This window comes from Balaenoptera ricei, chromosome 7 (assembly GCF_028023285.1).
Source record: "Balaenoptera ricei isolate mBalRic1 chromosome 7, mBalRic1.hap2, whole genome shotgun sequence".
Lineage (NCBI taxonomy): Eukaryota > Metazoa > Chordata > Mammalia > Artiodactyla > Balaenopteridae > Balaenoptera > Balaenoptera ricei.
In genome coordinates this window covers 117,407,335-117,423,981 of record NC_082645.1, presented here as the reverse complement: position 1 = coordinate 117,423,981, position 16,647 = coordinate 117,407,335, and the positions used below count along the sequence as shown (strand labels likewise).

Below are 16,647 nucleotides of genomic sequence, written 5' to 3'. Positions count from 1 at the left end.
ATCGGAGACACAAAGATGGAAGATGAAGAGAGAAAGCCGCACACAGCCCAGCTGAGCTCGGCTTCTGCCAGGAGGAACGCGGCTCCAGAAAGCTCCGATCGGTCCTGGTGGGAAATTATTTTCCCTGCAGTCAATCGAGAAAGCTTCTAAGTGAAAGGGGGATGAGAATCAAGAAGAAGGACCTGCCTTAAGTGATGCAGACCGGCCCCGAAAACACCAGTGCACGGCCGAGCGTGAGAGGGTACACAGAGAGGTTTGTTGAGATGGCTTCACCATGTGCTGGGAATTTCACTCACAAACACACGACGAGTTCTGAGGCCCTGAGGATGCAACACCCCCCCGACACGTGTATTCCAAGCTGACCAGTTTCCTCTTTCTCTCATTCACCCATTCGTTCACGCACTCCGGAAATATGCACGTGACTGTTTTAACATCTCTACCTCTGAGCTGTGTCCTGACACTGGAACCAGCGCCCTGCCTGGTGGCTCCAGGCCCCGCGTCCAACTCCACAGGACAACGTACTCTAAGATGCAACACACCAATTCACATGCAGACCGTCCTGCCGACAGCAAACTGCCCCCCTTAAGCCCCTAACACCTAGTTCATTCTGTTACCACTTCTCCCCTACTTCAGCAGCCCCATTTACAATCAATATTTTAAGTGTGTGCTTAAATGGTATCAATAGCAATTAGAGGGGAATTCTGATTCCACCCCAGAGGTAGTTAATTGTTATAGCATCGATCTTCTCTACCTGCTTCTTTCTCCAAATTAAACCTCCATTACAGAGGGGAACGAAGGGCATCCTCTCCCCTCCTGAGACAATAAATTTAATATCGAATGCACTGGAAAAAAAATGGCAGTTGTTGCAGAATCCATCCAAAAAGATTTTTTTTTTCTTCCTGGGAGTAATTAAAAGATGCTTTTCTTGACTAATGATTCCCTGGTTTAGGAATGGGAAGTCAATACTGCTTTGCCGCCGTCAGCTTCGATTGATCTCAAAGCTGTTCAAGTTTGAACGGCAGTTCTCAGGGCAGCTGAGAATCGCTGGAACCAATTACGTGCCGTCCAAAGCTGCCCTAATCAGGGGTGAAGGCGCAGCAAGCAGTAGGGCAGACGGCTGGTCAGAGGAGCCTGCCTGGGTGACACCAACGCGAGGTGGTTTCGGTTGTTTTTTTGGAGAAGGATCTGTCGTGTTCTACTTCCCCACGGTCCTGAGTGTGTGTGTGTGTGTGTGTGTGTGTCTGTGCGCTGGGGGAGGTATGGCACATTTCTAATTATATTCCACTGTCAGAATGAATCTTCTGAACAAGACAGAATGGATGGAGCTTCTCGGGAAAACAGCTGGGCCCTTTTTCAAAGAATTAGACTGGATATATTGCACTTGGCTTTTCCTCAGATAGAGATAAAATTTTATTAAAATATTTCTTTTTAGTATTACCTGAGGGCCACATTAGAGAACCGTCCAGCTCTCTGTGCTAGTGATCACAGGTCCTGCAGAGGGAGCGAGGCGGGGTGGGTGGGGAGGGCGTGTCTTTCCTTGTCTTGGAGAGGCAGGAACCAGACTAGATATCCATTCTCACACCGCAGACTGAATTCCATGTGGACGTTCCAGCCCAAACTTTGGGATTTTAATTCTGTTTGAGGAAACGGCAGGAGGTAGTGAAGGAGGAGGGGATCTGGACTGTTGTTTTACAATTACACTGAGTGGTCTTCGAGTGTATCTGAGGCTTTGCCCATGTTCCACCGGGACCACAGCCTTCCAACGACCTCCTTGCCTGTCTCCGTCCTTTCCTAGGATGCCGCTGGCTGCCTCTAGTCCTGGGAACAGGTGGGACACATACGAACACAGAAAGAGATCCAACAACCCACCCTCTGCCCAACCCCGAGCATCGCTGTTAAAACACCAGCCCGGCTCACCAGGCCTTTGCTCTGTTGTGGCCTTGCCCTTCCCCACTCCTCACTGTGCTCAAGGGTCCAGCTCCTCATGGGCCCTGAGGCTTCCACGTTCCTGTTTGGGTGGAGGTCCCTCCCATCCTCCAGCACACACACTCCCCACGCCCCTAGGCCTGGAGATCACAGCACAGTTTAAAGTCAGCTCAGATGACATTTCTCCTGGACCTCCTGGAGCACCGCAAATCCCTCCAGTCTATGAACGCCACCGAGTCCTGGCATCCTCGGCTGGCCCCGAGAACATTCACCAGTCACCGCAGACTTACGGTCATCACCTAGCCATCACTTCTTTTCTATGAGGAAGCACTCAATGAATATTTGCTGAATTTAATTAAAAATAAAACTCCCTGGGAGAATTACTAAAGCACAAAGGTCTATTCAATTCTCAAACATGTTTATCTTCTTAGAGATGGACAGAACTTAGAAACCCCAAAGTTACCGCTGGAAATACGACGTAACCACATCACCTCACTGCAGAGATTTCACAGCAGTGACTCCACTTGCGAGAAAGACTCAAATGTCTCTAAAGTGTAAAGATACGACGTGTATAATACTACACAGAACAGGAAGTTACATACTCAAGAGCTTAATTCAAATGTACAAGTTAGAAGGATAAAATACCTTTACATACACCGTCTTCACTTATGAAGATGAAATTATTATATAATATTTCCAAGTTAATAAATTAACCTAAGTCTTTGTAATCATTCTAAATGGTTTCTAATTGTGATAGATGGAAAAACAACCAAACTTTTCTAATTCATGTATTAAAAATAGTATATATGCTCCTTTTACACGCAAACAGTAAAATGTATAAAGTGAATTTTTCCCAACTTATTTTAATGTTTTCTGCATTCACACATTAAACTCAATCCGATTTCCAATCATTTTTCTTTTTCAGATCTAAACACCCTCCAAGGAAACTATATGTATGCAAAAATAGACATTAAAACATGAATTAATCCTTTAAGAATGCTCCTAGTGGACAACCCTGCGGATTTCTATATTAGTGTTAAATTAAAATTAAAAAACTGTAGAAGTGTATCATTTCTTCAGTCTGTAAGACAGTTGCCCGCGTGCATATTACACAGCATAACTTATACATAAAGAGCTCATAGCGCCAACCTGCTCGATTTTAAACAGATGTACTTTGTGCACATTTCTTGCCCACCCCCCGTCCCCTCCCCACAGAGCACCTAATAGGAAGGGCAGGGTTAATGACACCAGCTTCATTCTCTCAAGTGAACCGAAGGGGGCACCACAAATTCACTTTTTAGTGTTGATGAAATGAAGCCCACCGATTTTCCATGTTATTAGCGGTGGAAACCAACTTCTTACCCCTTGCATGTGGCCTGACCACAGACGGACACCTGGGTTTCCTTGTTGTCTGATCACCAGCAAAACAGATCCGTGCTGATGCTGGGAGACCTCTTCTCCCCCTTCACCTCTGCACACACCTGAGAACTGAAGGCTGAGCCCACCACCCCGTGCCCCTGCTTCAGATGCTGGGATGCCCCCCACCTCCCCGAACAGCCGTGGAGACAGGATGGTCCATCCTGCCTCTGTGAAAGAGGCTTTCTCAGAAAACGTGCCATTTTACCACCTCTTAGGTACATTAAATATGCATGTGTACTAAAAAAATGGCTTATAATTGCTGTAAATGAAAAATGAGAAACGGAATGGCCTCAAAATAAATGCGTTTTTTACACTGGGTAACAATTAACATTAATGAGAAGCCACCATAAGTTACGCCATACTTGGTTGATTAAATGGGTTAGAAATATATTTTAGAAAATAAAATACATTTGGTTACTATAAACTCACTTAGTGGGGGTCGGGGGGAGAGGGGAACCAATGGAGTAGATGCTTATCAAAGACATAAGAATAACAAAATTAAAGAATCCAAAACTCATAATTAGTGCTAACAGCCTAGCTTATGCCTATTAGAAGTGTATTAATTAAAGTGATATATTCATAAGGTTAGAAGCTTAATACATTTCTAAGAGAGGGAGAGGAATCCCCAAAGTGTAAAAACAAGCTTAAAAAATTAAGGAGTTTGAATTATCCATGTCTGCGGAGGAGCAATTTTTAATACAGATGTTTCTGTCTGGGGCAATCAGCTTCCCACTGGTTGCTGGGGCAGTTCCAGTGGTGGGTGTCATTAAGGTCATTTCTGGTTGTTGAACTGCCTGCAGAATGTCCCGTAACCACATGCCGTCCCGTGTCCCTACCTCGTGGAGTCCAGCGAGGGCTTCGTCCGCCCCTGGGTGCTCTCCTCCCAGATGCTGTTGGCCAGCTCATTCCCAATGGACGACATCACCTTGATAAGCTCAATGGGCCAGTCATCAAGGTCCAGAGATCGGACTCGAGAAAGGTGGGTGCCAAGATTCCGGTGGATCCCTGAGCACTCAATGCATATGAGGGCTCCCAAGTTCAAACTGGCCCAGTTGGGATCTGTGGGAAGAGGAAAAGGGCGCCATATGCAATGAGACCGTCATCACTCATCCCAACCGTCCTTAGGTCTCAGGAACAAAACGGCCAATCAGACTTCCCATGCAACAGTCCCTCCCTAGAATCACATGGCTTGAAAATGCTCCCTGGCCGGTACTTGGAACCGTCTTAGGCATCTCAAAAGATCTGACATGTTGGCGGCAACTTTCAAACAACTGGCTTTAACCAAAGCCTTGGAAACAACTGAAAGCATTGGTCTGGAGAGAAAGATGCGCTTTTGGATACTTCCACAGCGGCACTCCCCTTGAGCAGGCAGACACACATGGAAACAAAATCAGGCATGACTTGGCGCCTACTGTGGATGGCAGCTGATAGTGGGAAAGAGAAGGTGTGCTGAGGGACAGCTGGGTCATTCCCAAAGCTACCAGGTCCCATGTGACCACCTCTGCAACCACGGGCACATCAAAGTTTTTAGTGACATGATGCGCACGTTTGCAAATTTCAAAGATGAAAGAAAGGCACACTACAGTGAAAAAGTGGGATTTTCAGTGATCTTATTTAAGGGCAACCACCAAAGCAACTCCCGTTTCTCCATCCTTCACTGCTGGCAAGATGGCGGACACGGTCCTTTGGTTAGGTTACTACCCAGGATGATCGACCCTCATTCTCGGAATAAATGGTAATGGGCTTTGGGCTGTGACACTGCACCAAGGGCACTGAATGAGTCCAGAGAACAGCACTGGGACCCCTGAGTGGGATCACTCCCTGTGTGAAACTGGTTGACATAGTCAGAAGACAGGATTCGGACCCAGGGCTGGCTTCATGCTAGAATCACCAGCTGAATTGCAAAGACAGGGCTGACCTTGACAGTCAATGGCTTTCACCACCGACAGAAGCAAATAAGGCTTACATCATCCAAGAATAATCAATATTTACTCCAGGTACACTTGAGGAGTCAACAGAAAACCAGGTAGCTGACATCATATTTATTTGGAATCACTCTGGAAATGGCAAATGACCAGGAGTGGCCTTATGCTCATTCAGCAGAAATCAGCCAGTCATTTACTTAATATCTAATACAAAGGCAGGAAGGTGGTGATAGAGACCATGGTGCGGGCACACAAGAAGAGGGGTCTGTGACCTCAGAGACTGTCTGGTTGGGAAGAGGAAACAGATGCCCCTAATAATAATAATAATAATACATAAAAAACAAAACACCTTTGCCAATGTGTCATCTCTCATGTCCTTGACCTCAGCCCCTTGGCCTTCCCCTTGTCCTCTGAGAAAACACAGCAGGGCAGCCAAGGGCTTAGTTTGAATCCTGCTACACGACTGGCTCTTATGATGACCTGGGATATATAACTTGACCCTTCAGACTCTTCATGTCACCCTATAAGTGGGACACACTGTAGCAACAACTATTACAGTCACAAGAATGGAAAGAGACGGTGCATGGTGGGACTGGACACAGACCTGGCAGATAATGTGTTTAAGGAAAGGGAGTTTAAGACCTCTTTTCTCTCCAGATTTGTCACACTTTGTCCCTGGATTCCTACTCAGGTGGCCTCACTCTAAACAAACTGGCCCCGGAGCCTCCCCCAACCTCCCTCTTCCACCTGCCCTCCTCACCTGGGCACTCGCCCGCCCAACCTGGCTCTCAGAGTGTTCTGTCGACCTCCAATTGGCCACACACCATGAAGCTCATGAGCCATGGAATCTTCCCGTTAAAACAATCTTGTAGATGATAGTGGAAACCATTGCAGACGCTTCTCCTAATGGAGGTTCCGATATGTCTCCAATTTTGTGCTTTTAAAGAACTTACTTTAAAACTTCCTGATAAAAACACACTTCAAATAACGACTTCTCTCTTCTAACTTCATGTCATGACACATACTGAAAGTAACATTTAAAAATTCAAACAAAAGAAGATGCTTTAAAGAAGTCCCTCAAGGGCTTCCCTGGTGGCATAATGGTTAAGAACCCGCCAGCCAATGCAGGGGACACCGGTTCCATCCCTGGTCTGGGAAGATCCCACATGCCGCGGAGCAACTAAGCCCGTGCGCCACAACTACTGAAGACTGTGCTCTAGAGCCCAAGAGCCACAACTACTGAAGCCCATGCACCTAGAGCCGGTGCTCCGCAACAAGAGAAGCCACCGCAATGAGAAGCCCGCGCACCGCAACGAAGAGTAGCCCCTGCTCGCCGCAACCAGAGAAAGCCTGTGCGCAATGAAGACCCAACACAGTCTACAATAAATAAATAAATTAAAAAAAAAAGAAAAAAGTCCCCCAAGATACCTGAAGAGGAGACCCCTTCTTTCACCTGGAGGCTGCAGACGTGGCCTTGCTGTCCTGCCCTTACCTGCCCTGCCAGCCAGTGGTCTCTCCCAGGTGGCTCTGCCCTTTTATCTGTGACAATCCTGAGTTCTTCCTGCTAGGTCACACAAATTCTGCCTGGCCAGCTGTTGCTCTTTTCCTGAACAAACCAGAGCCATTCAGCTGTGCGTCCTGCTGCTTCCCTGACTCACAGTGACTCCCTCCCCACCTGCTCCAATCCTGCCCATTTCCTGCACAAGGTCTGCTCTGAGTTGCTGGGTGCCCCCAACGGCCTTTCTCCGTGGCCCCGGGCTTTGTGGCCACTGGGTCCAGGCCTCGCCCACTGGGCTTCAGGCTCGGGACGGCAGGGCCACCTCACACCCTAGCCTGGTGCTGGCACCTTTCATTTTGTTTCAACTGGACTCAACAACAGCAAAAATATATGATTGGAAAAACTTTACTGAATGGGCCCAGCACTGTGCCAGGGCTGGAAGGTGAAGAATGAGAAGTAAGTCCTTCACATCAAGGATATGAACTACAAAAGGACTTTCTCAAAGGGAACGTGGCATCGTTCCCTGGACAGTGGACAGCATGGAGGAAAACCGGGTTGCTCCAAGGCACGAAGCGTAATTATGAAGTCTGTCAGTTCAACCAAACGCTTTTAGTGTGTAGTGAATTCAAGATAAAATAAAAAGATACCATTTGATAGCAAAATCTAGAACATATGATTTTGAAATAAAGAAAACAAACCCCAGAAATCTCTGGGCAGGATTTAACCAACTGTACTCTATTTTTACGGAAAAAGCAAACAAACATATGATCGTCGATCAAGCCAAAGGTTGATTTCTGGATGTGGCACAGGATCTGGGCAGGTGGCCTAATCCCTAGCATCTGTGGTGTGGCTGTGGCTCACGGGGATGCCTGAGGCATAAGCAAGACTTGTGATGAACCAGAATGGAAAAGAATACGAAGAAGAATATACACGGGTCTAGCTGAATCACTTTTCTGTACGGCAGAAATGCACACAACATTGTAAATCAACTACACTTTAATAAAATTTAAAAAAAAATCAAACAAACAAACAAAAAAGAATTACAGTGCCATCAGAGAGGCCTTTGTGTGAAGGGCACTGTGTTAGAATGAAGTCCAAACAAAAATATTTCAATTCCTTAACAGCCATTAAATCAAGTGATAAACCTTCCACGCCCGATGACAGACGTGGGTTTGCTGCAGTGTGCGCTGTGTCAGACCCCCCATCCCCCTCTGCCGAGGGCCAAGCCCCGTCCCCCTCCCCCCCGTCCCGGCTCACACTTACTTTGGGTCTCGCAGTCCACACAGTGGGAGTTCCCTCGGATGTTCCGTATCGACTGCAAGGCCATGGCCTCACTCTGGCTGGTCAGTCGGGACTGGCATACAGGGAGACATACAAACGCGAGATATGAGAACTCCGAGAAACAGGTATACACCTGCTAATAACGCCTGGGAAACACCAAACAGATCGTGAGCGAATATAACACGAGGGCAGTTTCAACAAGGGACTCCGCTTTAGATGTCTTTAGGATGGAGCCTAGCGGGTGGAGAACGGATTGGCACCACCTGTTAAGACGCGTCAGATGAGAGACTCGTGCCCTAAGCCACATCTCGTGATTCCTCGTCAGGAGACCACACGTGCGTGTGGCTGGGGGTGTTTATGCTTCAACGTACACTTACTTGTCTTCTCTAAGCAAGTTAGAAGAACACAAAGCGGGGAAAAGAGGAACATAAAAATTATAAACTACCATAGCTAAGTTTTATTAACATTGTGGTATCTATTCTTCTAGCCTTTTTTAAAAAAGCACATGTATACAGATAGATATGCTTTAAAAAAAAAGCCAGCATGGTATACATTGCTTTGGAATCTGCCTTTTTAGCCTAATGACATAGTGTCATCTCTCAATGCCATCACGTAGTCCCTGGCATTATTTTATTTAATTTTATTTATTTCTGATGTGATAGATATTCAGAAGTTTTGTTTTTCTATGTGTTTAAATTTGATTTTGGAAGGTAGCTATTACCTATGTTACTGATTTTCAGTCTTTCAGCACCAAGACTCCTTAGGAAAAGGGTCAGAGCAACTCTGGCATCATTTTAAATGGCTGCATAATATTCCACTTATGATAACTTAGTTACAAAGTTTTCTTTGATGGACATTTAGACTGTTTCCAATTTTTGTCTGCTATCAACAGTACTGTGAATATGCTTATTGCTAACTCTTTGCACAAATTCGTGATTATTGACTAAGGATGAATTCTTCAAAATAGGAGCGCCAGGTAAAAGGATGTACGTGGTTTTAAGGCTTATGATGCATACATTTCATGTAATGGCTAAAGCCAAATAAATCCCAGAGGGCACTTAGAATAAGCTTGATTTTTGTGTAAAAATTATTCACGAATGGAACCATCTTATGTCAAATTGTTTGCTGTGAAACAATTGCTTACTACTTAATCATAAACTATAATTTATTAATTGCTACTGTCTGATTAGCATAACGCATCATTGGGGTTTTATTCCCTTTTGTTAGATGCCCAAGTATTCAAAGTGTGTTTAACAATTTCTATTGGCACCTGGAGTGTGTGTGTGTGTGTGTGCACATACAGAGATGTGTCCGTCTGCCTCTGTCTACCTCTATAATCTCTAGGGCATATGTATGTATATGTATGTCTACTATTGCTACCAATTCTTAATTATCCACGGGCAGCTAGAACACCTTACAGCCCATTCTCAGCTGAGGCTGTATTTTCCCCTCCAGCTATTTCTTGTGGATACTATTTCCATGCTGTACACCGTCACACCTGTTCACCAGGCGCCTAAGGTGCTCAGTGAGTCCTCCTCTCACGGAGAACTCTGGCCTTTGATGGCACACATCTATCGAGAGAAAAGGGGCAGCATTTTAAGGCTGCTGTTTGCATCAGGCCGAGGTGACGCTGTCTGTTTTCACAGAGTAGAGAGCTGGGAGGCATCTGGCAAGGGTGTGAAACAGAAAAGGCCAGTGCTGTCCCCCACCTTCCTGAATCCGATGACCTGGCATACATTCAGGGTCTGACTTGAGATACTGTGATTTTACGCAAAATTTGGAGATGCGTTTGTCCGTTCAGCCACACATGCCCCCCCACTGCCTGTTCTGAAACCGAGTTCCTGAGTTTTGTAGGTGACAGGAGTCCTCAGTCCCCATCGACAGGAGATGCGGAAGCATCCTGAGTCTGCTTCAGAAGCCACATCTGCAGCCGTGACTCAGTAAAGCCAAGGTGCTCAGAAATGAAAGGCCCTGATTCTCCCCACTGTGGGTATAAAACATCTTTAAAAAAGAGAGGCAAATTACATTATAATAATAATGACCGTGGTCTGGTTTACCCTGGTTAAAGAGGGTAATAAAATAAGACACTTCATCTTTTTGAAAGACAGACTCCCTTCTTAATGACAAAGCTGAACATAAATCATTGGCAGAAATTTCTTTAAATGGTTACAAATGAAATTGCAGCTTGGAAGGCAATGTCCTTTCTCCTGGTTTCTAGTTGTTCACAGTTGGAAAAATCAAAATGCTCTCCAAGACTTTAAAGTGTCCCAGAGAAGGGGTTAAAAATATCCAAGCATTAAAATAATGATCTTTGAAGGAATCTCTGATGGGAAAAGGGAAATGAGAAAAATGACCTTTGTATAAGGAATATCACTGGGCAGTAATTCAGAAAATGCAGGTTAAAGTCTGCTTTTCCTGGCTAAACAAATGTAAAAGAATTAACTCTAACTGAATAAACCCCATACCTGGCTTCATCAACAGAATTTAGAAAATGGACATTTTATCTTCCCTACGCTCTTTGCATGCTCAAATATGTGCATGCACTTTTCATTGAAGCCTGCACTAAGGGTCAGTTTTCTAACTTGACGTGGATTTGAATTTGAGACATTTATGAGAACGGAACAGTGCCTCCTCGTAAGTCTGCACTTCTTTTCCTGAGTGTGTTCAGCCTAAAGCAAAAATCAGTGTGGACACAGAAGCCACAAGGGTCCAAAAGATTCTATGATCTCCAATAAAAGGTCCATACTTTACATTTGGGATGAGCTGAGAGAGCAAAGATTTAAAATGGGATATTCTGCCATCCGAACTGTGGTTAAGCTAGGCTACTAATCTATGCTACAGGACACATATCGACACAATGTTTTTTTTTTATCTTTTCAATTATTTTGCTTTTTGCTCAGAAGGATTTAAGAGTCTTGCCAATTGCACGTCTCACACGATGCTCTCCCCTCCCCCACCCATTTCCGTTTCAGGATCAGCCGTTCCTGATTTTGGTGGCGGGGCCTTGTGGGGGGGCGGCGCGGTAGGCTGCTCCGGGTCTTACCTTATTCTTGCTGCTCTCACACGACTGTAAGCTGGCGAGGATCTGGCTCTCGATGGCCTGGACCCACGCGTCTCGCTCCTCGTAGGTGGTGGCTTCAAAGTTCCACGTCTGGCCAGTGAGGGACACAATGATAAACTCAAAGTTTTCTTCTTGTTCTGAAACACAGAGTGGTGGGGATGAAGAGTTTAGCTTTCATGAGATCACGGCCCCTCTGCCAGCCCTCGGTCATGAAAGTGCCTTTGGGTTCAATCGCGCCTGCATGGGGCCGAGGCACACACAGGACCGGCCGCCCCGCAGCGGAGATCTGAATCCGCGGACCTCCAAACACTCCAGATTTGGTTCCTAAAGCCAGCATGGCTTAGCTAGGTTTCAATCAATGCTCAGGGGATGAGGAAAAATGAAAATCAGCGTGTGATGTCAGTGTCTCTGTGCTGGGCACAGATGAAGCAACTTAGGGACGTAATATTGTAACTCGTGGCCGGCTGCTGAAATTGACAGTGGGATGAAAATCAAGCGAACGCTGCTCATCTCAGGGCACAATTTAATTTCTTTATAAGCACCTGTGCGCCAATCCACAGATACACCGCGGCAGAGAGGGAGGCCTGAGGACGTCTGTCCTTTTAGGGCAGAAGACCAGCTACAGCGGGGAAGGTTTTAGTCTGGAAGAGCGAGTGGAATTCCAGGCGATTTGAAGGGGCCACTGTGTACCAGGAAGAGGGGTCCTTATGTTCAAATCCTGCTCCGCCACTTGGCATGTTGGAGTCTGGACAAGTTCTCAACCCGCGCTGGGTTCATTTCCTCACCCTTAAAATGCGAGGGGAAAGCTGCCTTCTTCACTGCGTTTTCCACTGGCTAAATGACGTGCACTAGCTCAGGCCCACGCTGGGCGTGGGCCACGGAACACCCTCCGTGAGCGCTGGTGTTTGTCCTCTGTTCTGATCTACCCTCCTGCCTCTGCCACGGAATGAAAGGCAGAGGAGGGGCCACGTGCAGACAACATAACCAGCCACAGGTAACCATGAAGACGTCTGGAGCTGGACTTTTAGGCACCACCACGTCTCACGTGATCGGTAGTTTCCCATCACTTGTTGCTGAGCCAGCTGCATCATGAGCCCCTGGCGAGCGATTGTTACTAATAACGCGAATAACCTACTGCCCACCCAGCTGGCCTCTGCGTTAGTCAATTACCTCTGTCACCCACACTCGGCTTGCTCACATCTGCACAAACCTCCACCTTCCACACTCTTGGCTCCTCTAGCCTGTGTCCCCAGCACTCCTCATGGCCCCTGACCTCTGGCCCCTGACCTCTGCAAGGCTCCGTGCTGCCGGGTTGGCCCCGCCCCTTCTCAAGGTCCTGCCTCACTGGGAGCCCTCGGCCTCCGAGACAAGGACGCTCCCTCAGTCTCCGAAGCAGCTGCAATCATCTCCAGACGCCCTCTCCTCCTCCCCTTTCGTCTCAGAAGAGAAGCAGCTCCCACTACTGTGGCTGAGAGACCCACCGATCTGGCCAGGTGGGGACAGGATGCTTGTGTCTTTGTCAAGCACACCCAGGTCTGGGGAGCTGCTCCAACACCGACTGCCACAGAAACAGGGCCATGCCACCTTTTCGTGACATCTTTATGTACCCTGATAACAACAGTATCGTGTTCTAGGTGACATCAGGATCGCTGCTCTTTCAGAATTCACCCTGCTGGTGGGTTGGGCCTCAATCTGTGGCACCTGTTCTGAACAGCATGTGAAGGAAGGTCAGGGACTCTCCTATCAGGGCGCCCAGCCTCACGGGGGGGTAACGTTTCTCCAACAAGAGGGTCCACGGCCCCCACCAGCTTCTCAAAGCTCTGTGACCCTCCCTGCAGCTGTTAAAAGCTCCTGGGACGGGGGTGCATCGTGGGGCTGTGGAAAAGCAGGCGTGGAGCGCAGGCCCACCCCCGGAAAGGGGCCAAGCAGGGCGTCACCTGGAGTGGACCTGGAACAGCCCAGGGAAGGGGCTGAACGAGATGGTCCCGGTCCCCAAAGTGGGAGAGGGCAGCTGGGACGCAACCGACACACGGAGACAGGAAATCTCTCTTTCAAGAACCAGAGAGGAATAAAGATTCATATAAAAAACTGAAAGAATCAAGAGCCCTTCCCTAAAGGAACTGGGAAAAGACACACTTCAGAAGATTCTACAAAGAAGGTTTGAACCAGATGGGTTAGGGAGCAAATGGATAAACATGTAAATACACCTAAATAAAAATTATATCAAATACTACTTTTCTTATCACGTCTAATTTGGGGAAGGTACAAAATACTAGAGAAATGAAAGTGGACATGGGGACCCTAGAGTTAAAACGCCCTAGGACTTTGCATTGTTCCATAGGGGAGTTAAGAACTATAGACTTTGGTAAACTAGGTACACATGAGAAAATACCAGGGTTAACCTCTATGAGAAAAGAAGTAGAATGTATAACTTCCTGACAAAGAAGAAGGAAAATTTAATTAAAAAATGATTAAAATCTTTTATCAAACTAGGAATAGAAGGGAATCCTCTTTCCGTAGACAAAGAGTACATATCCAAACCCATAGAACCATTATTCTTAAAGATGAAATGTTAGAAGCAATCATTTCACACCAGTTCAAGGGCTCTGAAGGCCAGAATGTTCACGGTACCAGCCCTTGTTCAGCCCTGCTGGCCGGTGCAGTGAAACAAAACAGGGAAGTGACAGATCCGGAGACTGGAAAGATAAAAGACACCAAACTGTCATTCACAGATTACAAGATTGCTTACAAAGGAAACCCCAAGGAATCTACAAATGTTGAGAAATAATAGTAGCAGTTAGTAAATGGGCAAGATTTAAGACCAATATAGTGAAACGTTAATTGCATTTCTGTACATGAGGATCTCACAGAAATCACGTTTAAAATATATGTTTATAAATTCATTTCTCTCCATCTGTGAGGTAGGGAAGGAGAGATACAAAGAAATGTGAATACGCCGAATAGTTCCCTAAAAATAACAACACAGAGGATGACTCGGAACCTGTAGTCTCTGGTAACAGGTGGTAAAGAGAAGACTCCACACTGTGTTTGAGGTGATGGATTAACCCAAGCACGTGAGTGGCCAGAGAAGTTTCATGCTTGTCTCTGGAAGATGAAACCCTGGCTGGTCCACTAACAATAATGAAACACCAGTAAGGCTCAAAAGATCAAACAGATGCAGGACATCCCGTGCCCCCAGCCTGGTGGAGAGCAGCTCACGAGAAAAGGCTGGGGTTGGAAAGGTGAGCCCCGTGAACACAACTGGATGACCCTGGAAAGCACAGCCATGTTTCACATCCTAATTAAGAACCAACTGTGCAAGCACTCCAAATTTGCTTCATCTGAGACAGTTTCCTTTTGAGAGGGGGAGGCCAGTGGGGTGACTGTCAATCCGGAAAGGCACGCAATTATACGAATAATGAAGAGGGGAATCAGAACCTACAGTCCCAATACTTCGGTGACCAAGTCAGCTGCATCAATAAGCGGTGATGGCCGTGACTGTCTGTGTACGAGCTGTCTGCTTCTAAGGGCTTTGAAGCGTGCACATGTACTCAGGTACGTGTCGGGACTTGTGGTCAAGGCTCTTCACGCTATAGTAGCTCACTACGCAGTGAAACACTGACCAAGCGTTCTTGTGCGAAATATTTATTGTTTTAACCGAAGGGCTTGGCCTAGCCCTGGAGAGGCAGGAGATGCTCCTCCAGTCTTGTCCACGCAGGGTCCGGCAACAGCTCCCAAACAGAAAGGCCTCTGATGGTGCCTTTGTTCCTGGGCTGGCCTCTCCCAGGTGCGCCGCACTGAGGGGCTCCTTGCTGAACCGTGGATGTGAACATCAGGGCTACCTGGAGGACAGGGGCCCAGCTCACCATGGAGAAGGCAGGGAGGAGGAGGGGACGGAACTGCCCCCTAACACCGTTTCAGTTCAGAGGCAGCCCCACAGGGGTGCTACTCCAAGCCTTCTTCTGGATTTCAGGCCCTGGTGAAGATGTCTTTATAAGAAGCCGGTTAGCTAGGATTCCCCATTTCCTGAGTAAGGGATTAAAATCTGGGCATGGAGTTTAGTTGCAATCACTCTACACCACCAGCATCAATGGAATCCAGCTGATGCTTAAGTTTTCATGTGTTTCCCAGGGTACTGTCTGTATGTGGCTTTTTTTTTTTTTTTTTCTTTTTGAGGGAGGGTAATATGTTAACACTTACAGATACAGTTAGAGTTTCAGAACTAAATTATACCTGCCTTATGACTTTCCTCTGCTTCCTAAGATCAAAAAAAAAAAAAAAAAAAAAAAAAGAACAAGGATTATAGAGAAGTTGCATTTTTAATCATGTTACATATGACTTCCATGAAGGACTACTTGTTTCTTTGTAATGAATCTACTGCATGGAATAATAAATATAAAAAAGAATACTACTGGGCTCCAAGTTCATGTCAGAAAAAATGCTAAGGACTTCATAGGCATCATCTCATTTAGTTTGATTATTTTCCTCTAAGGTGGCCAGCAGTGCTTTGTTTCTCAAAAATAAAAGTTAAAAAAAAAGTTCTCCTAGGGTGTCCAGCAGGAGATGGATGGGTCTTCCCACTTCCCAGTGACTTTTTCTGTTATTTTCCCTCACTCCTGATGTCAGAAGAGCAAGGTGGCAGAATCTTTTAAAGGTAGTTTCCCCAGAAATCCCTAACCAGCTTGTTGCTAATGTCGTATTTATTTTTAACTGGTCACGTCTGGAGAATGCTAGGGGACATGATGCCATGGATGTGGCAGTCTAAACTGGGGACATTCCAGCTTCCATCTTTCTGCGTATCTGGCTCTGTGGCCAGTGATTGGTCTGCATGGGAAGGAGGAACGGTCCCAGCTACACCAGGAAAATCAGAGCATGGGAGGCTCTTGGCCACTGATCTGTCCTAGTGGGGGGCACATCATCCAAATGTCCTACTCCAGGTTTTCTTATCTGAGCTGGGGTCGCAGAGCCCCTTCCCTCTTATCTTGGACTGCACAAGACACAGCTCACAAGTTATCCACGGGAAGGAAAACCTCTGCTATCTAGGCCACTATCTGTGGACAGGTGAGAACACTGCTGACCAGCAGAGAGAAGCGGGGATGGGATGGACCCGATGCCTGCCAGGTTCCTGGGTCCCTGCAGGCAGCCCAGCTGCCTGTCCTACAGTTGGATTGGATAAATTAATCCATTCTCCCTCCTTTTTTCACCTAAATCCCTTTACATTTCTATCACTTCCAAATCCAGTTCTAACTAATCCAGGGGAGAAAAGATCTATCCCTGATGGGAGCCTCCAAGCTGCTGCCTGGTCATCTTCTTGAATCAACACCTGGTAAATCTCTAGATTTAATCCTGGCTTATATTTCTGTATCGTGGCACTGACTATGAACACTCATTAAGCAAACAGTACATCTGGGGACCTAAATATTACCCCTTCTTCTGTGTGGACAGGACATTCACAAGTTCCTCCTCATGTTCAAATAAGAATTTCTATCAGATGATACAGCCCTATTCAAACCACCAGTGGACCAGAAGGGTCCCAT

General features: G+C 46.5%; 1 protein-coding gene across 10 annotated transcripts in view; it reads right to left on the bottom strand.

Annotated features, from left to right (window-relative positions):
* Positions 1-16,647, bottom strand: part of AGAP1 (ArfGAP with GTPase domain, ankyrin repeat and PH domain 1) — a 550,927-nt gene that overhangs the window by 65,463 nt on the left and 468,817 nt on the right. For all 10 annotated transcript variants that reach the window (XM_059928979.1, XM_059928981.1, XM_059928985.1 and 7 more), the window contains 3 exons: positions 11,093-11,247; positions 8,032-8,122; positions 4,182-4,404 (listed from right to left, as the gene is read on the bottom strand). In XM_059928979.1, coding sequence (XP_059784962.1) covers positions 4,182-4,404; positions 8,032-8,122; positions 11,093-11,247 — 469 coding nt within the window. The remainder of the gene's footprint in view (positions 1-4,181; positions 4,405-8,031; positions 8,123-11,092; positions 11,248-16,647) is intronic.